The sequence below is a fragment of the Herpailurus yagouaroundi genome, unplaced genomic scaffold (genome assembly GCF_014898765.1).
Source record: "Herpailurus yagouaroundi ecotype Mexico unplaced genomic scaffold, PumYag 183, whole genome shotgun sequence".
NCBI lineage: Eukaryota > Metazoa > Chordata > Mammalia > Carnivora > Felidae > Herpailurus > Herpailurus yagouaroundi.
The window spans coordinates 11518268-11544085 of record NW_024412414.1 but is presented as its reverse complement, the minus strand read 5'-3'; the positions used below and the strand labels follow the sequence as shown (position 1 = coordinate 11544085).

The 25818-nt window shown below is 37.2% G+C and overlaps 1 protein-coding gene across 6 annotated transcripts in view; it reads left to right on the top strand.

Moving 5' to 3' along the window:
• CNTN4 (contactin 4) overlaps positions 1 to 25818 on the top strand; it is a 911050-nt gene that overhangs the window by 651630 nt on the left and 233602 nt on the right. For 5 of the 6 annotated variants that reach the window (XM_040492136.1, XM_040492135.1, XM_040492132.1 and 2 more), the window contains one exon: positions 20703 to 20798. In XM_040492136.1, coding sequence (XP_040348070.1) covers positions 20703 to 20798 — 96 coding nt within the window. Of the gene's footprint in view, positions 1 to 7665; positions 7672 to 20702; positions 20799 to 25818 lie in introns of those variants that run through there. The other variant, XM_040492137.1, reaches the window with a different exon arrangement.

The following is a 25818-nucleotide window of genomic DNA, read 5'->3' as shown; positions in this document are numbered from 1 at the left end:
TTTTTTTTTTTTTTTTTGCTGGGTCTCTGTCTGGTTTGGGAATCAAAGTAATGCTGGCTTCATAGAATGAGTCTCGAAGTTTTCCTTCCCTTTCTATTTTTTGGAATAGCTTGAGAAAGATAGGTATTATCTCTGCTTTAAATGTCTGGTAGAATTATCCAGGGAAGCCATCTGGTCCTGGACTCTTATTTGTTGGGAGATTTTTGATAACTGATTCAGTTTCTTCGCTGGTTATGGGTCTGTTCAAGTTTTCTATTTCTTCCTGTTTGAGTTTTGGAAGTGTGGGTGCTTAAGAATTTGTCCATTTTTTCCAGGTTGTCCAGTTTGTTGGCATATAATTTTTCATAATATTCCCTGATAATTGCTTGTATTTCTGAGGGATTGGTTGTAATAATTCCATTTTCATTCACGATTTTATCTATTTGAGTTCTCCCTTTTCTTTTTGAGAAGCCTGGATAGAGTTTTATCAGTTTTGTTTATTTTTTCAAAAAACCAACTCTTGGTTTCATTGATCTGCTCTACAGTTTTCTTTTTTTTAGATCTATATTGTTTATTTCTGCTCTGATCTTTATTATTTCTCTTCTTCTGCTGTGTTTGGGGTGTCTTTGCTGTTCTGCTTCTATTTCCTTTAGGTGTGCTGTTAGATTTTGTATTTGGGATTTTTCTTGTTTCTTCATATAGGCCTAGATTGCAATGTATTTTTCTCTCAGGACTGCCTTGGCTGCATCCCAAAGCATTTGGATTGTTGTATTTTCATTTTCATTTGTTTCCATATATTTTTTTAATTTCTTCTCTAATTGCCTGGTTGGTCCATTCACTCTTTACTAGGGTGTTCTTTAATCTCCATGCTTTTGGAGGTTTATCCAGACTTTTTCCTCTGGTTGATTTCAAGTTTCATACATTGTGGTCTGAAAGTGTGCATGGTATGGTCTCAATTCTTGTATACTTATGAAGGGCTGTTTTGTGATCCAGTATGTGATCTATCTTGGAGAATGTTCCATGTGCACTCGAGAAGAAAGTATATTCTGTTGCTTTGGGATGCAGAGTTCTAAATGTATCTGTCAAGTCCACTTGATCCAGTGTATCATTCAGGGTCCTTGTTTCTTTATTGATCCTGTGTCTAGATGATCTATCCATTGTTGTCAGTGTGATATTAAAGTCCCCTGCAATTACCACATTCTTATCAGTAAGGTTGTTTATGTTTGTGATTAATTGTTTTATATATTTGGGGGCACCCCTCTTTGGTGAATAGATATTTATAATTGTTAGCTCTTTCTGATGGATAGACCTGGTAAGTATTATATAATGCTCTTCTTCATCTCTTGTTACAGCCTTTAATTTAACCACAAAATATTTATTTTACTTTATGATATTTTATTATATTATATATATTTATATTTTATTTCATTTTTGAGGGAGAGAGAGAGAGAGAGAGCCTGAGTGGGGAAGAGGCACAGAGAGAGAGGGAGACACAGATTCCAAAGCATGCTCCAGGCTCTGAATTGTCAGCACAGAGCCCGACAAAGAGCTTCAACCCATAAACCATGAGAAAATGACCTGAACCAAAGTCGGATGCTTAACCAACTGAGACACTCAGGTACCCCATAAACCACAAAATATTTTAAAAGTGTCTCTATGTTAGTAAGATTACTCTGTGGAAAACAGAATGCAATTCTAGAGTGTCAGCAATGTCTGCAGGATGACCGTTATCCACCTCTCTAGTTTTGTGTCTCTTATTTTTGTGCAGACACCTGTCGGTCATTTGATGACCACACTATATATTTTTAATGCTTCTCGATCTTTGTGTATGGTGTCCCTTGTCAACCTTAAAAATTAACCAACAGAGGTTATCAAGTAACAAATGAGTTTATTCAGGAATAGAGTTGGAATCACAATCAGGATACAAAGTATGGTGCAAAGTATAGGCAAGTCTAGAGTATAAAAGGGGAGAGCATACTTTTATAAAGGAAAGGAGGAAGTTGAGAGGGTTTGTTTTGAACAAAACTTTACTGGAGCGGCACCTGGGTGGCTCATTTAGTTAAGTATCCATCTTAGGCTCAGGTCATGATCTCACAGTTCGTGAGTTCAAGCCCCACATTGGGTTCTGTGATGATAGCTCAGAACCTGGAGCCTGCTTCAGATTCTGTGTCTCCCTCGTTCTCTGCCCTTCCCCTGCTGGTGCTCTGTCTCTCTGTCTCTCTCTCTCTCTCTGTCTCTCTCTCTCTCTCTGTCTCTCTCTCTCTCTCAAAAATAAACAAACATTAAAAAAATTTTTTTTTAAACTTCACTGGAGAAATAGAGGAGTTCAGAGTATTGGCAGCTTGTCATTGGCTGCAGGCAATCAAAGTAGTGGCCATTTCTCATTGGTTACAGGTGAAAGCATCTTGCTGTTGCTGGATAGAAAGGAAATCTTACTTCTTCCTGCTGAACTGTGCAAGGTGTGACAGTAATAGTACATGAGCGCTCCTTGTTCATGACCTTCTGATTCCATTTTTAATGAGATTGTCTTCATTCTAATGCTCTTATCCTGGCATTCTTTCCTCTCTTCTTTCTCCCCTTGAAATCTTATTTTTTTGAGGTCATGAGTGCATGTTATGTACTATAACTAACTTTCTACTGCAAGAAAACTAACTTTCTACTTCGTATTCCCATAAGCACTTTGTTTACACATGAGCTTAATCTCTTGCAGTGTCTGTTTTGAATCAAGTAACTGTCTACATCTCCCCTACAAGATGAGGAACTGTTCAGAAGCAGTGGCTAGTCTTAATTTATCTTTATGTCTTTTGTTTCTTAGCACTCCACCAGACATGTAATGGCAGTCATCCTTGTTGAACAGAATGGAGTTGAATAACCACAAAACCATGTCATTCTTCTGCTCAGAAATCTGCAGTGGCTCCCACTTTCACTCAAAATAAGAGCCAAAACAGTGATCATCAAGGCCCTGAGCAGTCACTCACTTTCCCTGCCCAGGTACCTCCCTGACCCCATCTCTTAACTGCTCTCTTCCTCATTCATTACACTCTAGTTAAAGTAGGCTCCTGGTATTCCTCACAGAAGGGTTTCTCTTAAGCACTCACTTGGTCAAGTCTTTCACCTCCTTCAAATCTTTGCTCTAATGTAGACTACTTCCTCAGGCTTTCCCTGAGCCCATTATCTAAAATTGCAGCTGTCCTTCCAGCTCTCCCAATCTTTCTTAACATGCTCTATATTTTGCTTCTCTCACAGCTTCACTACCTTCTAACATACTTTATAATTAAAATTTATCATATATATTTTTTTTAATTTTCCTACCTCAGCTAGCTAGATGTAAATGCTGCAAATCAGGTATTTGTCTGATTTGTTTATTGTTGGGTCCCAAGCCCCTAAAACCAGGTCTGACCAGTTTTAAGCACTTCATAAACATATGTTAAAGGAATTGAATAAATGAGTATGGTCTTCATCCCATTTTCTACTACAGTGACTTTGTGATGTCTGCTTGCCATAATATATTCATGCTGAATTTAGTAAGATCAGGGTAGCTTCTCTTGGCTTTTATTATTGAAAAATTGTTCTCTGCACCTCAACTGAGTCAAGCTGTGAAGGCAGTAAAACACTGCATCAATTAAAATATTCCAATTAACACTAATCAGGAAGAGCAATATTAATAACACAGCTGAACTGGGTTGTTAAAGTTTCACAGCCGCACATATCACCGTATGCACAGCATGTCAATTTCAAAACACAATTTGTGTTCCCTTTCATGAATTTTGGTAAAATAATAAAGACTTTCTTCAGAGGAGAAAAGGAAAGTGTTAAGAAAAAAAAGTGGGTCTGTATTTTAAAATACTATGGTTCTGCTCTTTGGTCAAAAATAACATTGCTTTCATCATCATTATGCTTAAGAACAACATTTCATGGCATATCCACTCCATCAGAGCATTGAAATAGGTTTGGAGAGCCTAAGTGTGAGATGTTATTCTTACCTTCAAGGAGCTTGCAATCTTCACTGAAAGTGTTTTGGATTCTAGACTCAGACCATTTACTTCTTTTTTTCAGCTTTATTGAAATATAATTGATACATCATTATGTAAGTTTAAGGTGTTGATTTCATACATTTATATATAGCAAAATGTGACTCCCATAGCTTTAACACCTCCGTCCCATCATACACTTCCCATTTCTTTTTTTGCAAAGGGAACATCTAAGGTCTACTATCTTAGAAACTTTCAACAATAGAATACTTTATTGTTAACTATAATCACCGTGCTGTATATTAGGTCCCCAGAACTTATTTGGATTGAAACTGGAGATTTATACACTTTAACCAACATGTCCTCATTTCCCCCACCTTCCCCTGGTAACCACCATTCTACTTTGTTTCCGCGAGTTTGGCCTTTCCAAATTCCTCATATATGTGATATCAAATAGTATTTGTCTTTCTCCTACTGATTTCACTTAGCATAATCATCCAGGGTTTATCCATGTTGTCACATGTGGCAGGATTTGCTTCTTTCTCATGACTGAATAATATTCCATGGTGTGTGTGTGTGTGTGTGTGTGTGTGTGTGTGTGTGTGTTTATCTCTACACATACATATATATATCTCATCTTTATTCATTCATCTATAGGCAGACACTCATGAAGTTAAAATAGCATCTCAGATTGATATCTGCACTGCCATGTTTATTGGAGCGTTATTCACAATAGTCAAGATACGGAAATGACCGTATCATTTACTTATTAAAAATTTAACTGTAAGGGGTGCCTGGGTGGTTCAGTCGGTTAAGCATCTGACTTTGGCTCAGGTCATGATCTCACGGTTTGTTCATGAGTTCCAGCCCCACGTCAGGCTCTGTGCTGATGTGTCAGACCCTGGAGCCTGCTTCAAATCTCTCCCTCTCTCTCTGCCCCTCCCCCACCTGCACACACTCTCTCTCTCTTTGTCTCTCTCTCTCAAAAATAAATAGACATTATTTTTTTTTAATTTGAAGAAACCTTAACTTTGAACAAATCTCTAAACTTTTCTGAATTCCAAATATTGCCTTTTGTACAGTGCACCTAGTACCTAATGCCATCACTGTCTACTTCACAAAGATGCTTTCATAATCAGATGAATTATTATGAGTAACTTTGTTTTTAAATTTTAAAAACAAGGACTATACCAATTCATAGAGACAGAAAGCAGAAGGGTGGTTGCCAGAGGCTAGGGGCAGGGGAGGGTGGGCATTGCGTGGTTATCCTAAACAGGTATAGAATTTCAGTTTTATCAGATGAAAATAGTTGTGGAAATGGATGGTGGGGACAGTAGCACAACATTAATAATGTATTAAATACCACTGAGCCGTACACTTAAAAATATTTAAGATGGGAAATTTTATGTTATGTATATTTTACCTCAATAAAAAAAAAGATGGTGAAAAAAATGTGCACACCCTAAGGAGTCCCTGTTGAAGAGCTACATTCATTTGGGTATGTCGTTCAGGTGACTTGGATAATTGGGATGGCCACAAAATTCATGAAAATTCAGCAGAAGTGAAGCAGTTCTACAAGTACTATAAAAATATAAGGAAACATCATTGCTATACTTGCTACTATTATTACTACTATGTCTAATAGTTTTATTGTTGCCACTGCTGTTATTACTAAACTATTACTCTTATTCCTATCATCATCATTATCGTCTTGTTCATAATCATCATTTTACCTGGAGTGTAGCCTAGGGAATAACATTTTTCATATCATCTTTGTTTAAACTCTGTGTAAGTTACTGAATATATAACTGTGACATTTATCAAATGCCAACAAAGTGCCCAGTCCTGAGCCAGTTGCTGGGTATACATTGACAATGTCTGAAATTTATCTGTAACCCCCAAATCAGTATTCTCAGCTCCTTTATGATCATCTGTGGACATGTGCAGAACAGCAAATACTTGAGTCATTCTACATGCTTTCCCTGATGAAGCTGAACAAGGTGATGTTCTGCCTTCAGGTTTCAGCTCATCCTATAAACAAATGTCCTTTTGGCAATCTACTTAGTGCCATGTTTTTTGCTTTTTTGTGTGTTCTTTGTTGGTAATTTCATTGTTTAAAATAGCCCAAAGTGGGGTGCCTGGGTGGCGCAGTCAGTTAAGCGTCTGACTTCAGCCAGGTCACTATCTTGCAGTCCGTGAGTTCGAGGCCCGCGTCAGGCTCTGGGCTGATGGCTCAGAGCCTGGAGCCTGTTTCCGATTCTGTGTCTCCCTCTCTCTGCCCCTCGCCCGTTCATGCTCTGTCTCTCTCTGTCCCAAAAATAAATAAACGTTGAAAAAAAAAATTTTTTTAAATAAATAAGAAAATGTGAATGTGGGGTGTCTGGGTGGCTCAGCCAGTTAAGTGTCTGACTCTTGATCTTAGCTTAGTTCATGATCTCACAGCTCATGAGATCGAGCCCCACATTGGGTTCTGCATTGATGGCATGGAGCCTGATTGGCATTCTGTCCCTCCTTCTCTCTGCCTCATACCTGCTTCTATCTTCTCTGTCTCTCTCTCTCAAAATAAATTAATAAACAAACAAAAAAAAAAGAATAAAAATATTAGCCATAAAGAAAAGATTAATGTATGCATAGGACTTAAAATCATCAAAAAATACCAAGAAATGAGCTGAGGGGAATCATATATGCAGAGAAGATATTTGTAAAAATATAATTGAATAAGAAAGGGTCCCAAAGAAATCCAGTGAGTCAGAAACAGACGAAAATCCCATAGGTGACCAGATAAATTACATGAACTAATATTTTAAGAATCAGGAAATGTGAGTGCCCCATGGAAAAAAAAATATTAGTAACCAAGGAAATGCAAGTTGGAAGTAATGAATTACCATTTCATGTACTATATTTGCAAAAATTAAAATACTGAGTGTTGGTGAGGAACAGCAGCCAGCAATGCTCATTTGGGCTGACAGGATTGAAAATTGTATCAACCAGTTTAGAAAACAGATTGTGTAACTATCTTCTGAACTACTAAATCTGAACTTTTTTGGTACTCTTGATTATATATACTGTAGACCAGAGAAACATTTGAAAATGTGATCAGAAAACATGCCCTTATAGCAAGTTAGTTTGTAATAGCCAATAATAAAAAAAAAAAAAAATACCTGCGTGTGAACAGTGGAAAGGATATATAAACTGTGGTAAATTCTTACAAAGAAGTATTAAACCACAATGAAAATGAATGAACCACAGCTATAATCACTGAAGTTGACTCTCAAAGAAATAATGTTAAACAAAAGTAGCAAGTCTCAGAGGAACATGATTCCATGTTCACACAGTACACGTTACTTTTAAGACTAACTACAATATTTAGAAATACATATGTATCTGATAAAACCTTAAGAGTAAACATAGGGTGGTAAGCAGAATAATTAGTGTGGAGGGTACAATCCTGGAGGAATTCCCAGGGTCTTCAAAGTTACTGACCATGCTGTAAATCTGAGTGTTAAGTTCACAGGTGTGCATTTTATTATTCTTTGGACTGTGCAAAAAATCATTATACTTTTGCCTTTATATGTTTAATATGTCACACAATAATAAATTTAAAATAAAAGAAAACATCAGGTTATCTGGAATTAGACAGTTGGGGTTCAAATTTGGCTATTACTTAGTACCAATATGAACTTAAGCAAATTGTTTGACTTTTCTGAGTCTCAGTTTGCTCGTATGTGAAAGGGACTATTTTAGTATCGACCTCATGATATTGTTAAAAAGAAGTACCAAACTTCAAACTTAACAAGAAGGATGTGAGCGTTACTGTCATCACTTGAATCTCAGGATTCCTCAGCAAAGATCCAAAGTACCTTCATTAACTCACAAACTCACGAATTACACACACACACACACACATGCACACACACTTCAGGGACATTTAAAAAGTCTCTATCCTTTGTCCTGTTCTGTAGCATACTGATAACTAAGGCTTCAGCTACAGTCTTTAAAGAAGTCTGTGGAAATTGAGTCCCAGAGTGAGGTTTGATGTGTAGAGTTTCTTGGTTCAGAAGAGCAACAGGGGTCATGCTGGAATCTTCTGGAAACTCTAGCAGAAATGTTATGAGGCAGAGACACACCCAGAAATGTTGGAATGGAAATGACCTCGGAAGTAACCTTGCAAAGATGGAAAGATGACATGGCAGTGCTGGCGTGCATGATGAGCCTGTAGATGGATATGAGCTGGTCTCATATTTTTTTTAAAAATGAGAGCACTAGTGATTTCAATGGTTCATGCAGTCTGGAACATGCTTCATGCTAGAGCTCTCATAAGAACCCACCATCACCTTGCAGTGAGTGAAGTGCCCTGCACTGCCTATGTGCTTTGACCTGCATTAAAGAAAGTGGGGAGAATAAACAAGCCTGCATTGGGGAAGGAGAGGAAGCAGGTCATTGGTGCTGACGTAAATTAAACCCAAGATCCAAGTCTCTTGGTTCCCATATGCTTGGGTTCATCGTCTGTGCAAATGGAATGTTGACTGAATGATTTACCCCCAGCAAAAAGTACTTCCTTTCATCTCCCATGGAACCTTCTCTCTACCACTCTACAACACTGATTACTTCCTTTATACCTTGTATTGGAACTATTTATGTGCTTGTCTAATAGAGATTGTAAACTTCTCTTTTTTTTAATGTTTTAGTGTTTATTTTTGAGGGAGAGAGAGAGAGACAGAGCATACACGGGGCGGGGGGGGGGGCGGGGAGAGAGAGAGAGACAGACAGACAGACATGGAATCTGTAGTATGCTCCAGGCTCTGAGCTGTCCACATGGAGCCTGACATGGGGCTTGAACTCATGAACCATAAGATCAGGACCTCAGCCAAACTCAGATGCTTAACTGACTGACCCACCCAGGCACCCCAGATTATAAAGTTCTTGAGGTCAGGGACCTTGTTTGATTTATCTTCGTACTCTACAGACCATCTACCACATATGACACCATAAATAATATAAATGGGGAAAAGGGAGGAAGGAAGGAGTGATGAGGGAAGGAGCTCAGACTGAAGAAAGGATGGTGTTATGGACTGAATGTTTATGTCTCCCCAAAATTAATATGTTGAAATCTTAGTGCCCAGTGTGATGGTATTAAAAGGTGGAGCCTCTGGGAGGTGATGAGGTCATGGTCTTGAGGGTGGATCTCCCATGAATGAGATGAGTGCCCTTTTGAGAAGAGACAGGGAGGGCTTCCTGTCTCTCCATTCACCACTGCGTGAGGATACAGTGAGGAGGAGAAAGCCATTTGCAAACCAGGAGGCAGACCTTCCCCAGACACCAGATCTGCCAGCAACCTAATCTTGGACTTCCCAGTCTCCAGAACTGTGAGAAATAAATGTTGTTTAAGCCACCCAGTCTGTGGTGTATTTGTTGTAGCAGCCCAAACACTAAGGCTGTAAGATCTCCCCAGCTCTGAAATTCTCTGGCTCTGTAAGATTTCTGAGGCAGGAAACAGTAACGCTCTCTTAAAGCAGCACATAAATTATCACAGTACTAGTTTGGTGATCGTCTGCCTTTAGGAAATCAGGGTATATTTAGTATGCCTGCTCATTTGTTTCTGCCATTTCTTCAGTTATTTAGAGTTATTTTGAGTTTTATGTTTGTTTTTGCTGGGGAACTGTATTAAACTTTTAGATGCAAAATGAAAATATTTATTAGGCTCCTCAGATGTTACCTGAACTAAGGTGACTTTAACTTCAGTTCTAAATAAGAAAGTACAAAACTATATCAAGACTGCTGTGTCACTTAGCACTACTTTGCACCCTTCCTGGCATTCTCTGTGGGGGCCCAGAGCTGAGTTGGCAGAAGGAGAGTGATTTATTCCTGCACATTTGGAAGTAGAAGGGAAGTAAATAGATTCTACTTTTACATGATCTTCCTCTTTTAAAGGTTAATACCAATATTCCCTATCCTATTTTTTCTGTTTTTCTTTGTTTTCCTGCCCTTAATTTTCTGTAGCCCTTATCATCATCAAAGATACTGAGTATGGTTTATTTATTTTGTTAATGGTCATTCTATCCATGTTATTAGCCTCTTTGCGAAGAGATTTTTGTTTTGCTTTGTTTTGTTTTGTTTTGTTTTGTTTTGTTTTGTTTTGTTTTGTTGTTGTTCACTAATACATCCCCTGTGCCTTTAACGGTAGCTGACATATAATAAGTGCTCATTGTAGGCATATTATAGGTATTGATTGAATCTGTATTAGTTCTCATCTCCCTTAACAGTGCATTTAAAAGCAAGGGGCTTGAGTGATGGCATTTCCAAAAAGTGACAGGTTTACCACACTGCAGCCTTATCTCTGATTTCTCCCAGAAAATAGGTGAAACAGCATTCATAGCAAAGAACAGTGAAATAGCATCCATAGCAAAGTCTAAGTAGATGATGAATAAACACATAGCTTGCATGCATATTTGATGATAGTTTTATTTTCAAAACTGTAATGAGATAAAAATATATAGTTGAAGTTGCCAAAGCAACTTGAATTCAACATAAATAACTGCTGCTCTTCATCTGGGAATTTCATTTATATACAGAACTTTTTTTTATGTCCTTAAAAATTTTTAAGTGGTATACTAGATACAGCTTATGCAGCATCTAGTACCCCAAGGAATGTTTTTTCTCAAAGAAGGGAAACGAAAAGGGCAGAGAAATATCCTCTTTGAGCCGGTGATGCAACAAACCTGTTACTTCTAACAGCTTTGATTTCCCGAAAATAACTAGATGGCAAAGGGTGTCCAATTTCTTAGGAGCAGTGAATATAAGAAGGCTGGCATTTTTCTTTATGAGTCACCATTCACTCTTTTATTGGGTCAAAAATCCAAAACTGAGAATGTGGTGAAGACTCTTCGATTTGCTTTCAAAGCAAAACTTTATTGCAAAGCATAAGAATGTCAGGAAATACTGATAAAGTATGCCTCTCCCTTTGAAGTTAACAATCAGTGTAATTTCTTCTCAAGCTTCTTGGGAAAAGAAATCCCTACTTTTTTGGATACAAATAAGAGAATGTTTAAATATGAAAGCACCTACCTAGTTTCATTTTTAAGGAGGAAGTGAGAAACTGCCCCTCCTAGAGATGGTACCCACTTCCACTTAGTGGTAGGCAAGCTTGAAGGTGAACTCAGTCCTCGGGCTTGTATCCTTAAAAGGTTAACAAAGTAAAAGATGTGGAATGAAAAAGTTTGAGTTGAAAAGATTTCTTAACACTTTAAAGCATGGTACTTCACGACCAATTGTATGGATGGGTAGATTTGTGGTCTCTAGGGTTTGCTCATGATCTGTGGCCTATATATCTCCATTTAGTAATATGTTCCAAGGTTTTTCCTATAGATTACTGACTTCACAATGGCTTCCCTATGCATGCCTTTTCAGCATTTCTTCAGAGAATATTTATTCTAGTGTTACTTGAATATATCTGATTTGCCCTCTAGGATTGCCCGTTTTTTGAGAAAACTGGTACAATGAATTACAACTTGCTAATTTTAATTTTCAGAGGGGAGAAGAAAAGGCTATGAAGTAAAAATACAAAATGAAGAATCATGTTTATTTCTGTCAAAACTGTAATGATCATAAGCCTATCAAATTACAGAATTCTCACACTAGATGAAAAACAGATAATTGTATGATATATCACTGACTAACTGATAACCCTGATCACAAATAACAGACCCATGCAGTTTGCATGATGTTTGATATTTTCATTATCTCAGGCATTTCCTGAGCCTCAGGGGTCAGTGGATGGAAGGGTATTTCTTATACCAAGTAATGAACTTATTTCATATGCTGATTGTTTTTCAGTCTTAGTCAGTGGATCTGTGAGCTTTTATATTAAGGCATGGTAGGTGGCTTAACTCCTTGATTAGAGATGTAGTCTTAAAAGTACCATCCACAGTATCCCTGGCCATCGAGCACCCATAGGTCTTTTTGTAACATGACCCTGTGTCATGTGGACAAATACAAGAAAGTTCACTTTAGGCCATCAAGTCTTGTTGACTCAGTGCTGTCCTCAGGAAGGGGATTGATGCTCAACAAATGCTAATTAAGTACCTAAAATGTATCAAACACTGTTTTGGGCACTGTGCTGCAAACTGATAAAGACTGAAAAGATTGCTGCCCCAGTGAATCTTCATCTTGGGGCAGGGAGTGGTGGGTAGGGGAGACAATAAACCAAATAGCATAGAAGCAAATCGTCTTTACAGATGGTGGTGACAATTGCTATGTGAGACATAATAATAAAGATGTGATGTGATGGAGAGTAACCAGAGCCAGGTGATGGTCTCCTTGAGATAAAGCCTCAGAGAAGGCTACCCTGGGGAAGTGACATTTGAAATGAGTCCTGAATATGGGAATGATGAGCCAAAAGATGAGTCAAGTGCATTCCAAAGGGAACAGCAAATATGAAGGTCTTAAAACAGGGTTACCCTTAAAGTGTTTGAAGAACCGAAAGCAAAACATGTTTATTATGTTTAAGGAAGGTGAAAAATACAGGAAATGAGACTGGGGACATAGGCAGGGACCTATGTAGAGGTCCTTGATAGAGTACAGTGAAGATTCCATATTTTATTCTAAAATGTACTAAGCCAAATCCTTTTCTGAAACCTTTGTTTCTGTTTCTGTTGTATAAACATGAAACCAATGATAGGGAATGCAGCTTCCTAACCATTAACACTCCTGAGTCAGGATGATATGCGAAAAGAGATGAGCTCCTGTAGAGAAAAATGCTGGTAATAATAGCTTGTATTTTAGAACACCTGTCTCCAAAGGAGAACATTATTTATGATGCCATATCGCACTAATCGCAGTAACCTTGTGATTTAGATAGGTACAGGTTTTTATGGAATACATGAAGAAACTCAAACATTTTAAATCGAGTTGTTCTTTGACTTCTTAAGTAGCACAAAGGTCTAGATAAAATAGAATATGCCCCCTCAAAAAAAAATGAAGAAAGAGAAAAAAACTAATATGAGAAATAAAAAGAACTACCAAGAGAGTCATACACTTAGAGCACAAAGGACAGCAAAGCAACCTTTATTTTCTTGAAAAGTCAAGAAAATAATAGAAGAGGGGTGAAAAAAATGTGCATTTTAAATAGTCAACTACACAATCAACAAGTATGGTTTCATCTTTTAAATTGAATTCTATGTAGAAAAGAGGCTAAAAGCATACATTTTTGGATTAGGTAAACCTGGATTTTAATTCATTCTCTTCCTTATAGTAGGCCTTTGATCTTGATTGTTAATTTTTTCTTTGTATAAAATGGGATTAGTGATAATACTTACTTCATAAAGTTGTTGGAAGAATTAAATGAAAGAATACATGGAAAGTGAGAAATTGAGTTCTTCATGGAAGCCAGTTAAAACTAGCATTCCTTTTTTTTTTTAATTTGCTAAATAGTATTTACAAAATGATTAATTTCCCAAACAATCCACAGAAGCCTGCTTAGCACATAACAACACATTTTAAGCTCTTTCCTGGGTTTTGTGGCTGGAAACAGAAAATGACGCAGTAATGTGGTATAAGAGAAAGAGGAGTGTAACCTCCCCTTTTGCAAAATGCAAGATTGCTGACCCCAGGCAAATTTGTCTTTGGCAATCTCTACACACCTTTTCTCATCCTATTTTTTAGGTCATTAATCCCTTCTTGAGCTTTCTAAGCCCTATTCTACCCTCCCCATTACTTCATAGATAACATTTTCTTTTGTTTCTTTTTTGGCTAATCAAAACTCCCATTCAAAGAATCCCTACTGCTCTTATTTACTTAAGAGGAAGCAATCTGATTGGATTAATTTGCCCTTCACTGTCAATGACTACTGGCAAGGCAATGCATTTGCAGCCATTTATGTTTTTAAAATGTAATTTCTGCAATTCCAAAATAATCCCTAAATTATAGAGTTTTCATCTGACATGAGTAAAAAGGGTAGAAAAAAAATTCAGACATTTGGAGGGAGAACATTGTGCAGTCACAGTCAGCATCTGGGAGAGCTCCCACTGGCTCTTCCTTTGTACTTGGAAATAAGTGCTCTAAGAATTTTCATAGGGTTGTCCATAGTAGCAGCATTAGGGACAATGAAAGAACAAGGTCGTAAGTCAGTTCTATGAATGACTCATTTGTAAATTGAGTGTACATTAGCTTAGAAATATTAATAAAGCCCTTTGTTATCTATACAAAGATATCCAAGAAAGAGATTTGCTTTACTTTGCAATGTCAGACCATCGCCTAGCATCAGATTCTGGTCCCTTACTTTAGGGACCAACAAATTGGGATATTTAATATTGGATGTTTAGCATAGACAAAGGTTTTTGTTTAGTTTTGTTTTACTTAGTTGTTAGAAAGATAAGATAGCTGACACGAATACTTGGAACTGAAAAGGAACTCAAAAAATATTTGCTGAAGACTGAATAAGCAAATGGGAAAGTTAATGACATAAGGAAAAGCAAGATACTGACAAACAAACCTATCAATATTTTATAATCATATATATATATATATATATACACACATATATTTCAGTTTCCATTTATTTTTTTTTAATTTTTTTTTCCAACGTTTATTTATTTTTGGGACAGAGAGAGACAGAGCATGAACAGGGGAGGGGCAGAGAGAGAGGGAGACACAGAATCGGAAACAGGCTCCAGGCTCTGAGCCATCAGCCCAGAGCCCGACGCGGGGCTCGAACTCACGGACCGCGAGATCGTGACCTGGCTGAAGTCGGACGCTTAACCGACTGCGCCACCCAGGCGCCCCTCAGTTTCCATTTATACCCATCTGTTTACAACTAGTATGCAGTGTGAACTTATAAATTTTAAGTTCAATGAGTAAATTTATATAATCAGTAAATAATAAAATGTTTCATAATTTATTTCTGTTTTGAAACATGTTTGCATACTTTGTAGAAGATAAACCTACATCCTATTTTAGTGTTTTATGAAAATGCTACCACATTTACATTAAAAAGTGGTACAAGCTCTCTGAGACCATATCATCATAGGTTCTTAAGGAAAATTTTCTGAATCCTTTATATGTGAGTATATCTTAATTTTAAGTCATATAAAGACTATAGTTCACACACTGGAAAGGATAAGGTAGTTGGCTTACTTCAGCTCCTATTCAGACTTGAAAACACAATTAAGATGAACAAAAATAGATGTATTTTAAGTCCTATTAGCATTTTTTGCCATAGTAGGATTGACTTGACCACTCTGGTGTTACTTTTTCTGGTGGAAGTTTAGACTCACAAGCTTTCCCCCAGTAAGTCACTTTCTGTATGGTTTCCTTAGATGCCAAGAAATGATAATGATAATGCTAACATTTATGGGCTACTGACTTTGGATCAGACAGTATGTTAAATGCTTTATATGCATGATCTTAATCTTCAAAGAGCTCTATGAGATAGAGATTTTTGTCCTAATATTAGAAATGATGAAAGTGAGGTTCTAGGAGATTAAATAACTCACCTACATTGTACAGCAAGCAAATAAGAGTACCAGATTTGTACTCAGGTTCTTCTGACTACAAAACCAGCATGTTAAACCATTATGCAAGTCTTCATCTTGTTATGTATTCTCACTGGGAAACCCAGTCACCTATGCCAGTTGTACTAATGGCTTCTTCCTTCTTCCTGAGTGGAAAGAATGTGACAAATGTGGCTTGCAATTCCTAAGGTTTTATAAATTTAGACTTACTTTCAGTATGAGTCTCTAGAATTCAAGAAACCATGCAAATGTGCATCCACAAATGCATACACTCAGGAAACAAATGGCAGATTCAAGACCTAATTTTAAATATGCTACATGATAATCAATTTTTAAAGTTATGCTCCAAAAATACTCCTTAAAAAAACAAACGGTACAATCATCATTATGAAAATCATATTCATAACAAATGTATTGCTTGACCATTTTTCCCAGTTGGTATTGATTTCCTTATTGATTGCTACTTTCAAAATTGGGGGAAGCAATAACTAAGGATACTGGTGTTAGAAATTTCTTGTTCTAAGGCCACCCTGTAAGAATTAATAGAATCCAGGCTTACCCAAATAAGGAAAAACTGAATTGGTATTTTTTTAGCATGTAGTAAATAATACATGCATTAAAAATGCATGCATTACTTGCATGGTTTACTGTATCATTCTTCCTCTCCCCTTTTCTCCTGCCTCTTTGTGGATTCTTAACAAACCATGATGTGTGTTATGATCCCATTAACATCTTCTAGACATTTTAAAACTAAACTTACACTCTTCTCTGGGTGGTCCCACCCTGTAAATGGCTTCAGCTCTTCAGTGTTCAGTGGGTCATGGGTAGTCCCTTAGTGTTGGCCTACATGAGTTACTTTTTCTCACTTACTGTTACTTCTCAAAAAAATATATTGGGCCCTCTGGATGTTTTCTCTAGAGTACCTCCAGATATTTGTTGGAAGGTATCTTTTCCTTTCCTCTAGACATTTAATAACTTTACAGACAGGAAATATATGTAGATTTTCCCCCCTCACTCCCTGATTTACTCTGTAGTTTGAATTATAAGTATTTTCATATATTAAGACATTTTATTATTTATCGCATATTGCAGCTTTAAGACCTTTGTATGCTTTTACTCCCGCAGGAATTTAAATGCGAACTCATTTCCTCTATGCACTCAATACACATTCCAAGTTCCATAGCATATTTTCTAATTTCATTTAAAAATGAAATGCTGATATTACATTCCATAGCAGAATAAAGGACAATTGTTTCCACAGGAAAATATGATATGAAAACACATCTGCCACAAAATTGTGCATCCTTTGGCATATGATTTCTAGAAAAATTTATGTAAAATGCTGATGAATGAAATCAACACCGAAAAGTATAGTCACTTATTTTTTAAATGTCTACGAATCCCATGTCAGTAAACCATATACAGAGTCGGAAAAATAAGCTTTTGTGAAAAACCACAATACATGGATATTAATTCCTTGTCATACATATACGTCGTTTATTCAACCATATCTTTAGTAATTGACTACATTGTTCAGCTACCTTTCGTTAACAATGCAGCAAGCATGCTTATTAATAGAGTTGTTTCTGATTGTTTTCTCCTCATTCAATTTCATCCTTTTTACCTACTGTTTAAAATCCCTACATTGAGTACTCACCCACAAGGAAAAGCAAAGAAATAGAAGATTTGGAACGAAATGTACCTACTCATTGCTTTGTGCATTGAAATGTGGATTTTCCTGCATAATCACTAAAGAGCTTACAATTCATTCAAAGATTTTTATTTTTGTCACTAAGCTGTTGAGTAACTAGTATGAATGTTCTTTTTCACTAGCTTCCACTAAATCATTGGGGAAGCTATAGACTCTGGTGTTTGAGACCAGTAGCTTTAAAGGGAGACATATATAAATTTGTATTTTTCTGACCACTTCTTGGGTGGTGAAGATGATACTGAACCTCTCTGAACTTCACTTATATCACCTCCAAGTTGGAAATTTAAATTATGATGGAATAAATGAGATCTATATGAAAAACACTTGGCACATGGTATGACCTCAATACATTTTGCAGGTAGATGCTATTATTGCTATTAGGTCAATGGTCATGGTAACAGAGCATTATCCATAATATATTCTTACTATCTTGTAAAGTCTGTTGCCAGTGATCATTACCCAGAACCAAGGCTTTGGAAATAAAGTGACTCTAAAATAATAATATGTGCAGGACTATTGCTGACAAAGGCCTGGCCATGAGTACACAAGTTTCAAAAAATACCCATTCACACCCATAGTTCTTTGATTTGTATAGTTACCACACTGCTAGTAATTAGGATCTGGATGGATAGTTGTATCTGAAAAGACCAGTTTTGGACATGGAATTTTTCCTTAAATGTGTGCATAAATATAGTGTCCTTTGTTTATCAGTAGCTATAACTCTCTAGAATTCTCTCTAGAATTAATTTACTATTGGGAACACTCTTATAAATAGAATGATTGGATTATGACCTGCCACTGTATAACAACATTCTTTAGTGGACAGAACAAATACATTGCACACCAGATTTGTAGCACAATCTTTGTGTTTGGCCTTGTGCTTTTCAAGTACTATCTCATTTAATCTTTGCCCATGACTCTTACTTTAAAACAAAGCACATTTATTTGCATTTATTTATGAGAAAATGAAGACTTGCCGAAGGTCAGTTACACAGCTAATACATGGCAGAGTTGATTTCAAAATCAAATCTGTCCAAATGCAGTCTTTTTACTCACTATGTAAGTAGGGTTTGCCATCTGGAATTTGTATCAACTAACTACTAAGAAATATGTCCAAATATTTTCTCAAATACCAGATTAGTTTGATGTATTCTGACTGCCCGAACCTTGTAGAACTGCATGAATTCATAAACTGAAAAGGAAGAAACAGGAATCCAGTTTTTCAAGCTCATTAAGGACAATTAAAAATCATTTAAGCACATTACATGTGCTTCTCATTTTTTCCCCATTTCTAAATGCCCCTCCTCTAATCAGAACCATGGTGGACTTTGCCTAGATAAGACTTGACCTCTATTACCTATTAGCCCTTAATTTTTTATGCAACTCTGGTAGTGCGATGGGATGTTTGTACAAAAACTTAGATGACGTATTCTAAGAACCTGTATGCAGAAGTGACAATTCAGAATGATTCACTGTCACTTTTAGGGATGATGGTTTATAATATTAAACCATTTTCCATAATAAAGTTTTTTAAATGTCTCGTTTAATCTTTTTTGAAGGCTTCTCCGACCATTTCCTTGGAAGAAAATATCATGTCTTAGCCTTAACGTGATGCTCATTGGATTAAAAGAATTTTATTACAACAGAAATGTTATTCAAGTTAGAGGTTTTTTGGGGCGCCTGGGTGGCGCAGTCGGTTAAGCGTCCGACTTCAGCCAGGTCACGATCTCCCGGTCCGTGAGTTCGAGCCCCGCGTCGGGCTCTGGGCTGATGGCTCAGAGCCTGGAGCCTGTTTCCGATTCTGTGTATCCCTCTCTCTCTGCCCCTCCCCCGTTCATGCTCTGTCTCTCTCTGTCCCAATAATAAATAAACGTTGAAAAAAAAAATTAAAAAAAAAAAAGTTAGAGGATTTTTGTGTATTGTACTTAGTATGTCCTCCAGGTGTCCTGGTTCACACCTCAGCTCTGTCAGTCTTTGGCTTCCTATGATTAGGTGTTATCTGTCAGTCCTGCCCACTATACTCTCGGGTCCCTACAGGGCAGGCGCTGTGTTCTCACAGTGCCTATATCAAAGTCTGACAACCAAGTGATGTTTAATGACATTTTTATAAGTACTTAGTTGAAGAAAATAATGTATGCTTTTAAAATTTCCATAATTCCAGAAGTTGGTAACGAAGATATGTATGTGTCTAAATTTTCTTTAATATCCTGACCTCTCCTTAAAGTCAAACCTAGTTATAGAAGCATCCCGTTTGGGTTTTTTTGTTTTTTTTGTTTTTTTTGTTTTTTTTTTGACTGCAGGAAGTCTGTCCACTTTATCCCCCTAGCTTCATAACTTACTCATGTAACCTTTAACAAACCTCATGGTGCCTCTCTTTTCTAGACTATAAAATGGAGACATTAATGGTAATTAATCCATATAATTGTTGTTAGAATCGCTTCAGATAATCATCATGAAATACTTGCCAAAATGGCCAGCATGTAGGAAATAGTCAATAAATATTACTGATCTCCAGTGTGCACAGCTTGCCGCCCTGCAGAACATACTTGTTTTGGAATAATCTTCAAATGCAATAAGAGCTTGTGAAATCAAATGTTTTAGACAACAAAAAATGAAATGGCACTTAAAATACTTCTTGTTGAGAGGGTTTACATTTGGGAGGACAGGAAAAAATATTTTTTTAAACAGTAATATGTCTGTCACTTTATTAGACATATTTTTTACATTAACTCATTTTTATTGGCAACTGCTTGTTCGCTGACTCAAACTGTGATCTTTGGGTTTGTAATGTCTTATCTTTCTAACTATACCTGACCTCCTTGACAGAAGGGAGCTTTTTTTTTTTTCAAAACAGAATCTTGGACAGTACTTTATAAATATTTAAAAATATACACGTACTTTGAAACAATTATGTATATGTGCATATGTCTATTTGTACATTGTATATGATGTGTGTGCATATCCAGAGAGAGTCCTATTCTAGTTACATATGTAGAGGGACATGTATAATTGCATATAATAGAATGGTTTGTGAAGTGAATAGGATTGAGTATCAGATATTATGAATGTCATTCCTGATAATATTTAATTACAAAAAGATGTTGGGGAAGTCACTTAACTTCATTAAACCTTGGTTTCTTCATTTAGATGTGCACCATCTAATAGGATTTTCTGCATTGATTTGAATGTTCTAGTTCTCTGCTGTCCAATATGGTAACCACTAGCTAGCTACATGTGGCTGTTGAACTCAAAATGTAGCTAGTGTGGCTGGGAAACTGAATTATACATTTTATTTAATTTTATATGTTTTAAATATAAATAGACATATGTAACAGGTAGCTCCATTACAGTATACAGAATCAAGGATGACAGGACAATATCATGTGAAAAGAAGCTACACTGAATTTCCTTGATATGGGTGATACAATTACTGTTTCTCAGCAGAAGACTGTCCTCTTTTGAAATACTTAAATTCTCTCATATTATCTTAGGCCTTTACGATGTAAACTCTTTTTCCTTTATCTTTCTTAACAGATCTTGAAAACTTTAAAACAAGAACAAGAAGCACTGTGTCTGTCCGACAAGGTCAGGGGATGGTACTCCTATGTGGCCCACCAGCCCATTCAGGAGGTAAACTATAAGTGCACTGAAATGTGCACACTTTTCACTTCACTTGCTGCTATTTTGTTGTTGTTGTTGCTTTTTCTCCCCTTGGCACTAGCTAAAGGAAAAGTGTCATTTGCAGAGATTCTCTGTGTCAAGGAAGAATCATTGTCAGTGCCTCCCATAATTAAGATAGGAAAATACCAGATTCTGCAAATGTTCCAACCCAGTGCTATTTAGCTGGCACAAGGGGAAACACACCTGAGTCAATTGAAATAAGAATCCTGTTGCTTAGTAAGGCAATGTAGGTAAAACTACCCATGCTTTCTCCAACTCAATTGGTTTCAAAGATGGCCTTGCTTTATTTTGTCTCGTTTTTTTGGCTAGGGAAAGGATCAGATCCAGAACCCAAGTCCTCTGACCACAGAATCCAAGGTCACTTTGTAAAGACTCATAATGTCTACATCAGTTAGGAATTCATTTGATGTGTTTTTAAGTTTTTTTTTTCAAGTCTTGTTTAATTTCCACCTAGTTAACATATAGTGTAATAATTAGTTTCAGGTGTAGAATTTAATGATTCATCACTTCCTTACAACACCCAGTGTTCATCCCAACGAGTGTCCTCCTTAAGTAAATAAGTAAAAAGTAAATAAGTAAAGATAAGTAAGTAAATAAATAAAGAGTAGGGAATTTGTTTGACTGCAAATAACTGAAAACTGAGCTAACACAAACTTCAACAGGCTTTATGTTGTTCTTACACACATTTCCAAAGGTATGTATTCTCAAGCTAGCACCACTTCCTGAGGATGTCTTCCAGGATGCAAGTCCTTTCTCGCATCCTTCTCTGAGGTCCTTAACAGGTGAATGGCAAGGGTAGCAAGTGTGCAGTACAGACAGGCAGAAATGGGAATAGGCAAGAACAAAAGTCCCAAGTCTCCCTCTCAGTTTGCATTTGTATTATGAAAGGTTTGCTTTGCCGGAAGACTTTTACCTGCATGTCACTGGTCAGCTACAGTGGCAAGAGAGATGGAAAAATCAAGTATTTCGTACAGATAAATTTGATGGCCCTGAAAAAAATCGTAATTTTGTAAATAGGGAGACTATGGAACTGCAGTTTCTGCTAAAAGGACCAACGATAACTGAAAGGCAAATCTGACTTCCCATGAGGGGCACAGTAGTGTGGAGGCTTAGTATATAATGCTGTCTATTAGGATTCTTCTAAAGTTGTGGTAACAAGACTGATAAACTCTGTTCTTGGGAACTGTGGCTCAAAGTTGAATTTGCTATCTGCTATCCTTGTTACTATCTTAACTTTCTCTTTGGCTTAACGCATGATGAAAAGACAAAAAAAAATGACACTGAGAATTTGAACACATCCTTCTATTTTTGTCCTGTGTTCTGAAGTTGTAACTTTTCATTTCTCATCTAATGCCCCAGCTAACCTTTGCAGCAGGAAGTAACAATTAGCAAGATAGCTGAAAAGACTCGTACTTCTAATATGATGGGTGTTAAAAGCACATGGAGGAGGCCTCCCTGAATCTAAACTGTGGACATGGAATTATGCAGGGTTCTGGGTTTTGAAGACTGGCAGAGAATCCAGGTTAAATTTCAGTAGTTTGTATTCTGAGAAATAGGTTTACTCCTTAGGACTTGAGTTTTCCCTTCAAATTAGCATCAGAATAATAAAATTTGGAGTTCTGACATGAGGTACAGCCCTAGCTCTGTTTCAAATCATTATTTGATATTGAGCAATTTTTTTTTTTAATTTTTCATATCACACTCTTCTTATCTATAAAAAGATGAGATCAAAGGAAATCTTTCCGATCCCTTTTAGTTCTATCATTACATGGTAATAACTCAATAAGACTAAACATGTTTATTAACTAGGCTTGCATTATTGAATTCTGTCATTTATACAAATAAATCAATTAACTGGACCTATATTTAGGTAAAGTGAAGTTCACTCAGACTGACTTTTCTCTTCTTACTATAAAATCTGATCAAGGGTGGCTCAGTCGGTTAAGCCGCCGACTTCGGCTCAGGTCATGATCTCGCAGTCCATGAGTTCGAGCCCCGCGTCGGGCTCTGTGCTGACAGCTCAGAGCCTGGAGCCTGTTTCGGATTCTGTGTCTCCCTCTCTCTGACCCTCCCCCGTTCATGCTCTGTCTCTCTCTGTCTCAAAAATAAATAAACATAAAAAAAATTTTTTAAATAAAATCTGATCAAAATAAGAATGGAAGGTTTTGCTAATTTCTTCTGCAGTCTACGTTCACAGCACTAAACTTTCATAACATGGCAGCAATTCCAAAAATTAATCTTGTAGGCTCATTAAGAAAAACAGTACCCCGCTCCTCCCTGGCATAATGGTATCTTTGGGAAAGCCAAAGCACCTGAAGTGTTGCTGTGCTGCTACACAATGAGACACCTGAATACTTTCCCCTTCCCACAGAGAAATATATTAAAAATTTTCATAGACATCCCCTGAAATGTGCTTGTCTCTGCTGGCAGCAGTCAGCAGCTCTGAAATCCGGTTTTTTGAGCTGTGCTGACATTCCTGACAGTCTTGATGGTGAAAGACAAGGAAATAAATATTCTCATTATGGGCTTTATTAGAAACTGCGTGCTCAGTAACACTGTGGGCAAGGCAGGCAAGGCAGGGAAATTTGCAAGAACGCAAAGAAGATCTTGAAAGTTGTAAGGGAGTATCTCAGACAGCCATCAGTTTGGGGCAGTGGAGTCACTGATGATCTGATGAAATACCCCCAGTTGTCAAAGCCCTCCAGTGCAAACTGTATAGCAGGGGTTCTCTTGTTGCTTCTCCAGACAGTGTTTCACCTGAAAGCTGGCAGAATCACCATGAGCCACTGGATATACCGAGCATTTTAGACCCAGCATATGGTGTCCCAGTTTAATTTGTAACAGATCATGTAGAGGGAAGGAAATGAGTCAGCCTTTTATTGTATCAATGGGATACTGAGTAATGGCATGAAATCCATTGTAAAGGATGCTGCATGTCCTGTTTCAAAAGCTGTGAGGTGTCACACTTTCTTAGGGTAACATAGAAATGAGCAACAGTTAGTCTATTTTGAAAAGCATTTCAGACAGCAGGTATTTCCAGGACTCTATCAATCACTTCATGTACCATCTTTGTTGTCTTTTGGTTAATAGAACAAATTCAGTTATGATGTCATTCCATAGATTCTACTATTCAGTTTTAACACAAACACCAAACTGTGGAAATCACTGTGATGGACTCTGGTTGTCCGTGATGTCCCTTCATATTAGAAATAGAGTTTATTGAGATCCAGAATTTTCACCTGGCTTTCCATCACCTCCAAGGTCATTTGGCACCAGGAATTCAGGATTCTTAACCATGTTCTCATTAAGTAGGAATATGACTGAGGTACTTTGAGATTCTTCCTACCAGCGTACTAAAATTGTATTATTCATCAGTGAATTCCTCCTGAACTGTTCAGGGAGGTTTTTGTTCTCACCTTCCTTTTTGTATGTGTCACCAAGATCCTTGCTACTCAAAATGTGGTCCATGCACCAGCACCATCTGCCTTACCTGGAAGCTTGTCAGAAAGACCATTTCAGGTTCCACCCATGGCCTACTGAATCAGAATTCACATTTTAATAAGATCTCCAAATGATTCATATGCACATTAAAGTTTGAGAAGCCCCAAGCTATTCTCTCACACACACCTCACTTCTGGCCACTGGTGGGCAGGAAGCTGAGGCATAATCAAGGCAACATGTTAAAGTCATGGGTGCCCAACCATTTCCCAAAGATATTTTGATTCCACAAATCTGGGGCAGGATTCCCAAAACTATTGTTTTAGAGACTCTGAGGCAGCACCACATTTAAGATCCACCCACGTTGATCACCTTCTACAAAGCCAGCCCAGAATCACACTACTGAGATGGAGTGCTTTGATTTCCACATCACCCAAACAGAAGGGTCGAGTACTTTTTATGTCAAATTCATATTTAAAAGAATTTAAAATAAAATATAATCACCTCAGGCTTTACCTTCATTTATTTTTGTGGATGTTGATAAAGGAGATGAACAATCAAGAAAAGACTGGCTTTTTCTCAAGTGTGTGTGTATCTTCAAAAGTAGCATTTTACATTTGGCCAGCTTTTTACTACATTACTGTTAGTGAAAGTATGGCTTCCTAGAGTATTAAAAATAAGCCACGTGATTCTGATTCTAAGATTATTTTCATTGTTACGGGTTTTTTAGAAACCAGCTATAATTGTCATCATTAGATGATTTTACGCAGAACACATTTCCATTAAATTTGGATTCTGTTCACATGGCATGAGATGCAGGGACCTTACAACAGAGCATCTGTGGAGTTCTTTATGGTGTTTATAATGCTTTAGTTGCCATTATATTATCTCTGATCCTTACAATAATCCTATAGGAAGTAAGGACATGTATTTCATAGATAAGGAAATTGAAGCAAAGAGATTATGTGGGGTCACACACTAATCAATGGCAGGGTCAAGAGTTATCTTTGCCTAGAATGTGACCTTTTTTTTTTTTTTTTCCAGTCCAGGAGACAACACTGGAAACAGGTACTGGATTCTCTATGCTGGTGATTCTCTGGGCCCTGTCCCAGATCAATTAAGTGTGCCTTTCTTGAGAGGGGTCCTCTGGCATCCTTTATATTTTTAAAAGCACTATACATGATTCTAATCTGCCGTCAGGGTGCAAAATGTGTATCTCTGCATTACAAAATCAAGTAGATGTTGTCTCAGCAAAACCTCTCTGTTTGCAAACCTCTCCAGGGTCCAGGAAATTTGATTTGATCTGGACATATCCACGAATATTATAACCCTGAAAGAAGTGTGCCTTCCAACAGCGTAGTTATTTCAGCTGGATCATTTTGTTTTTACTGTAGGACAGAGGAAAAAGCAGGAAACTGGGACACCAAATTCCAGGCCCAGATCTCATATTAACTTACTATGTGGTCTTGGGCCAATTACATAACTTTTCTGAGTCCTTTTGGTTTCTGTCTTCCCACACATACTGTTTCTA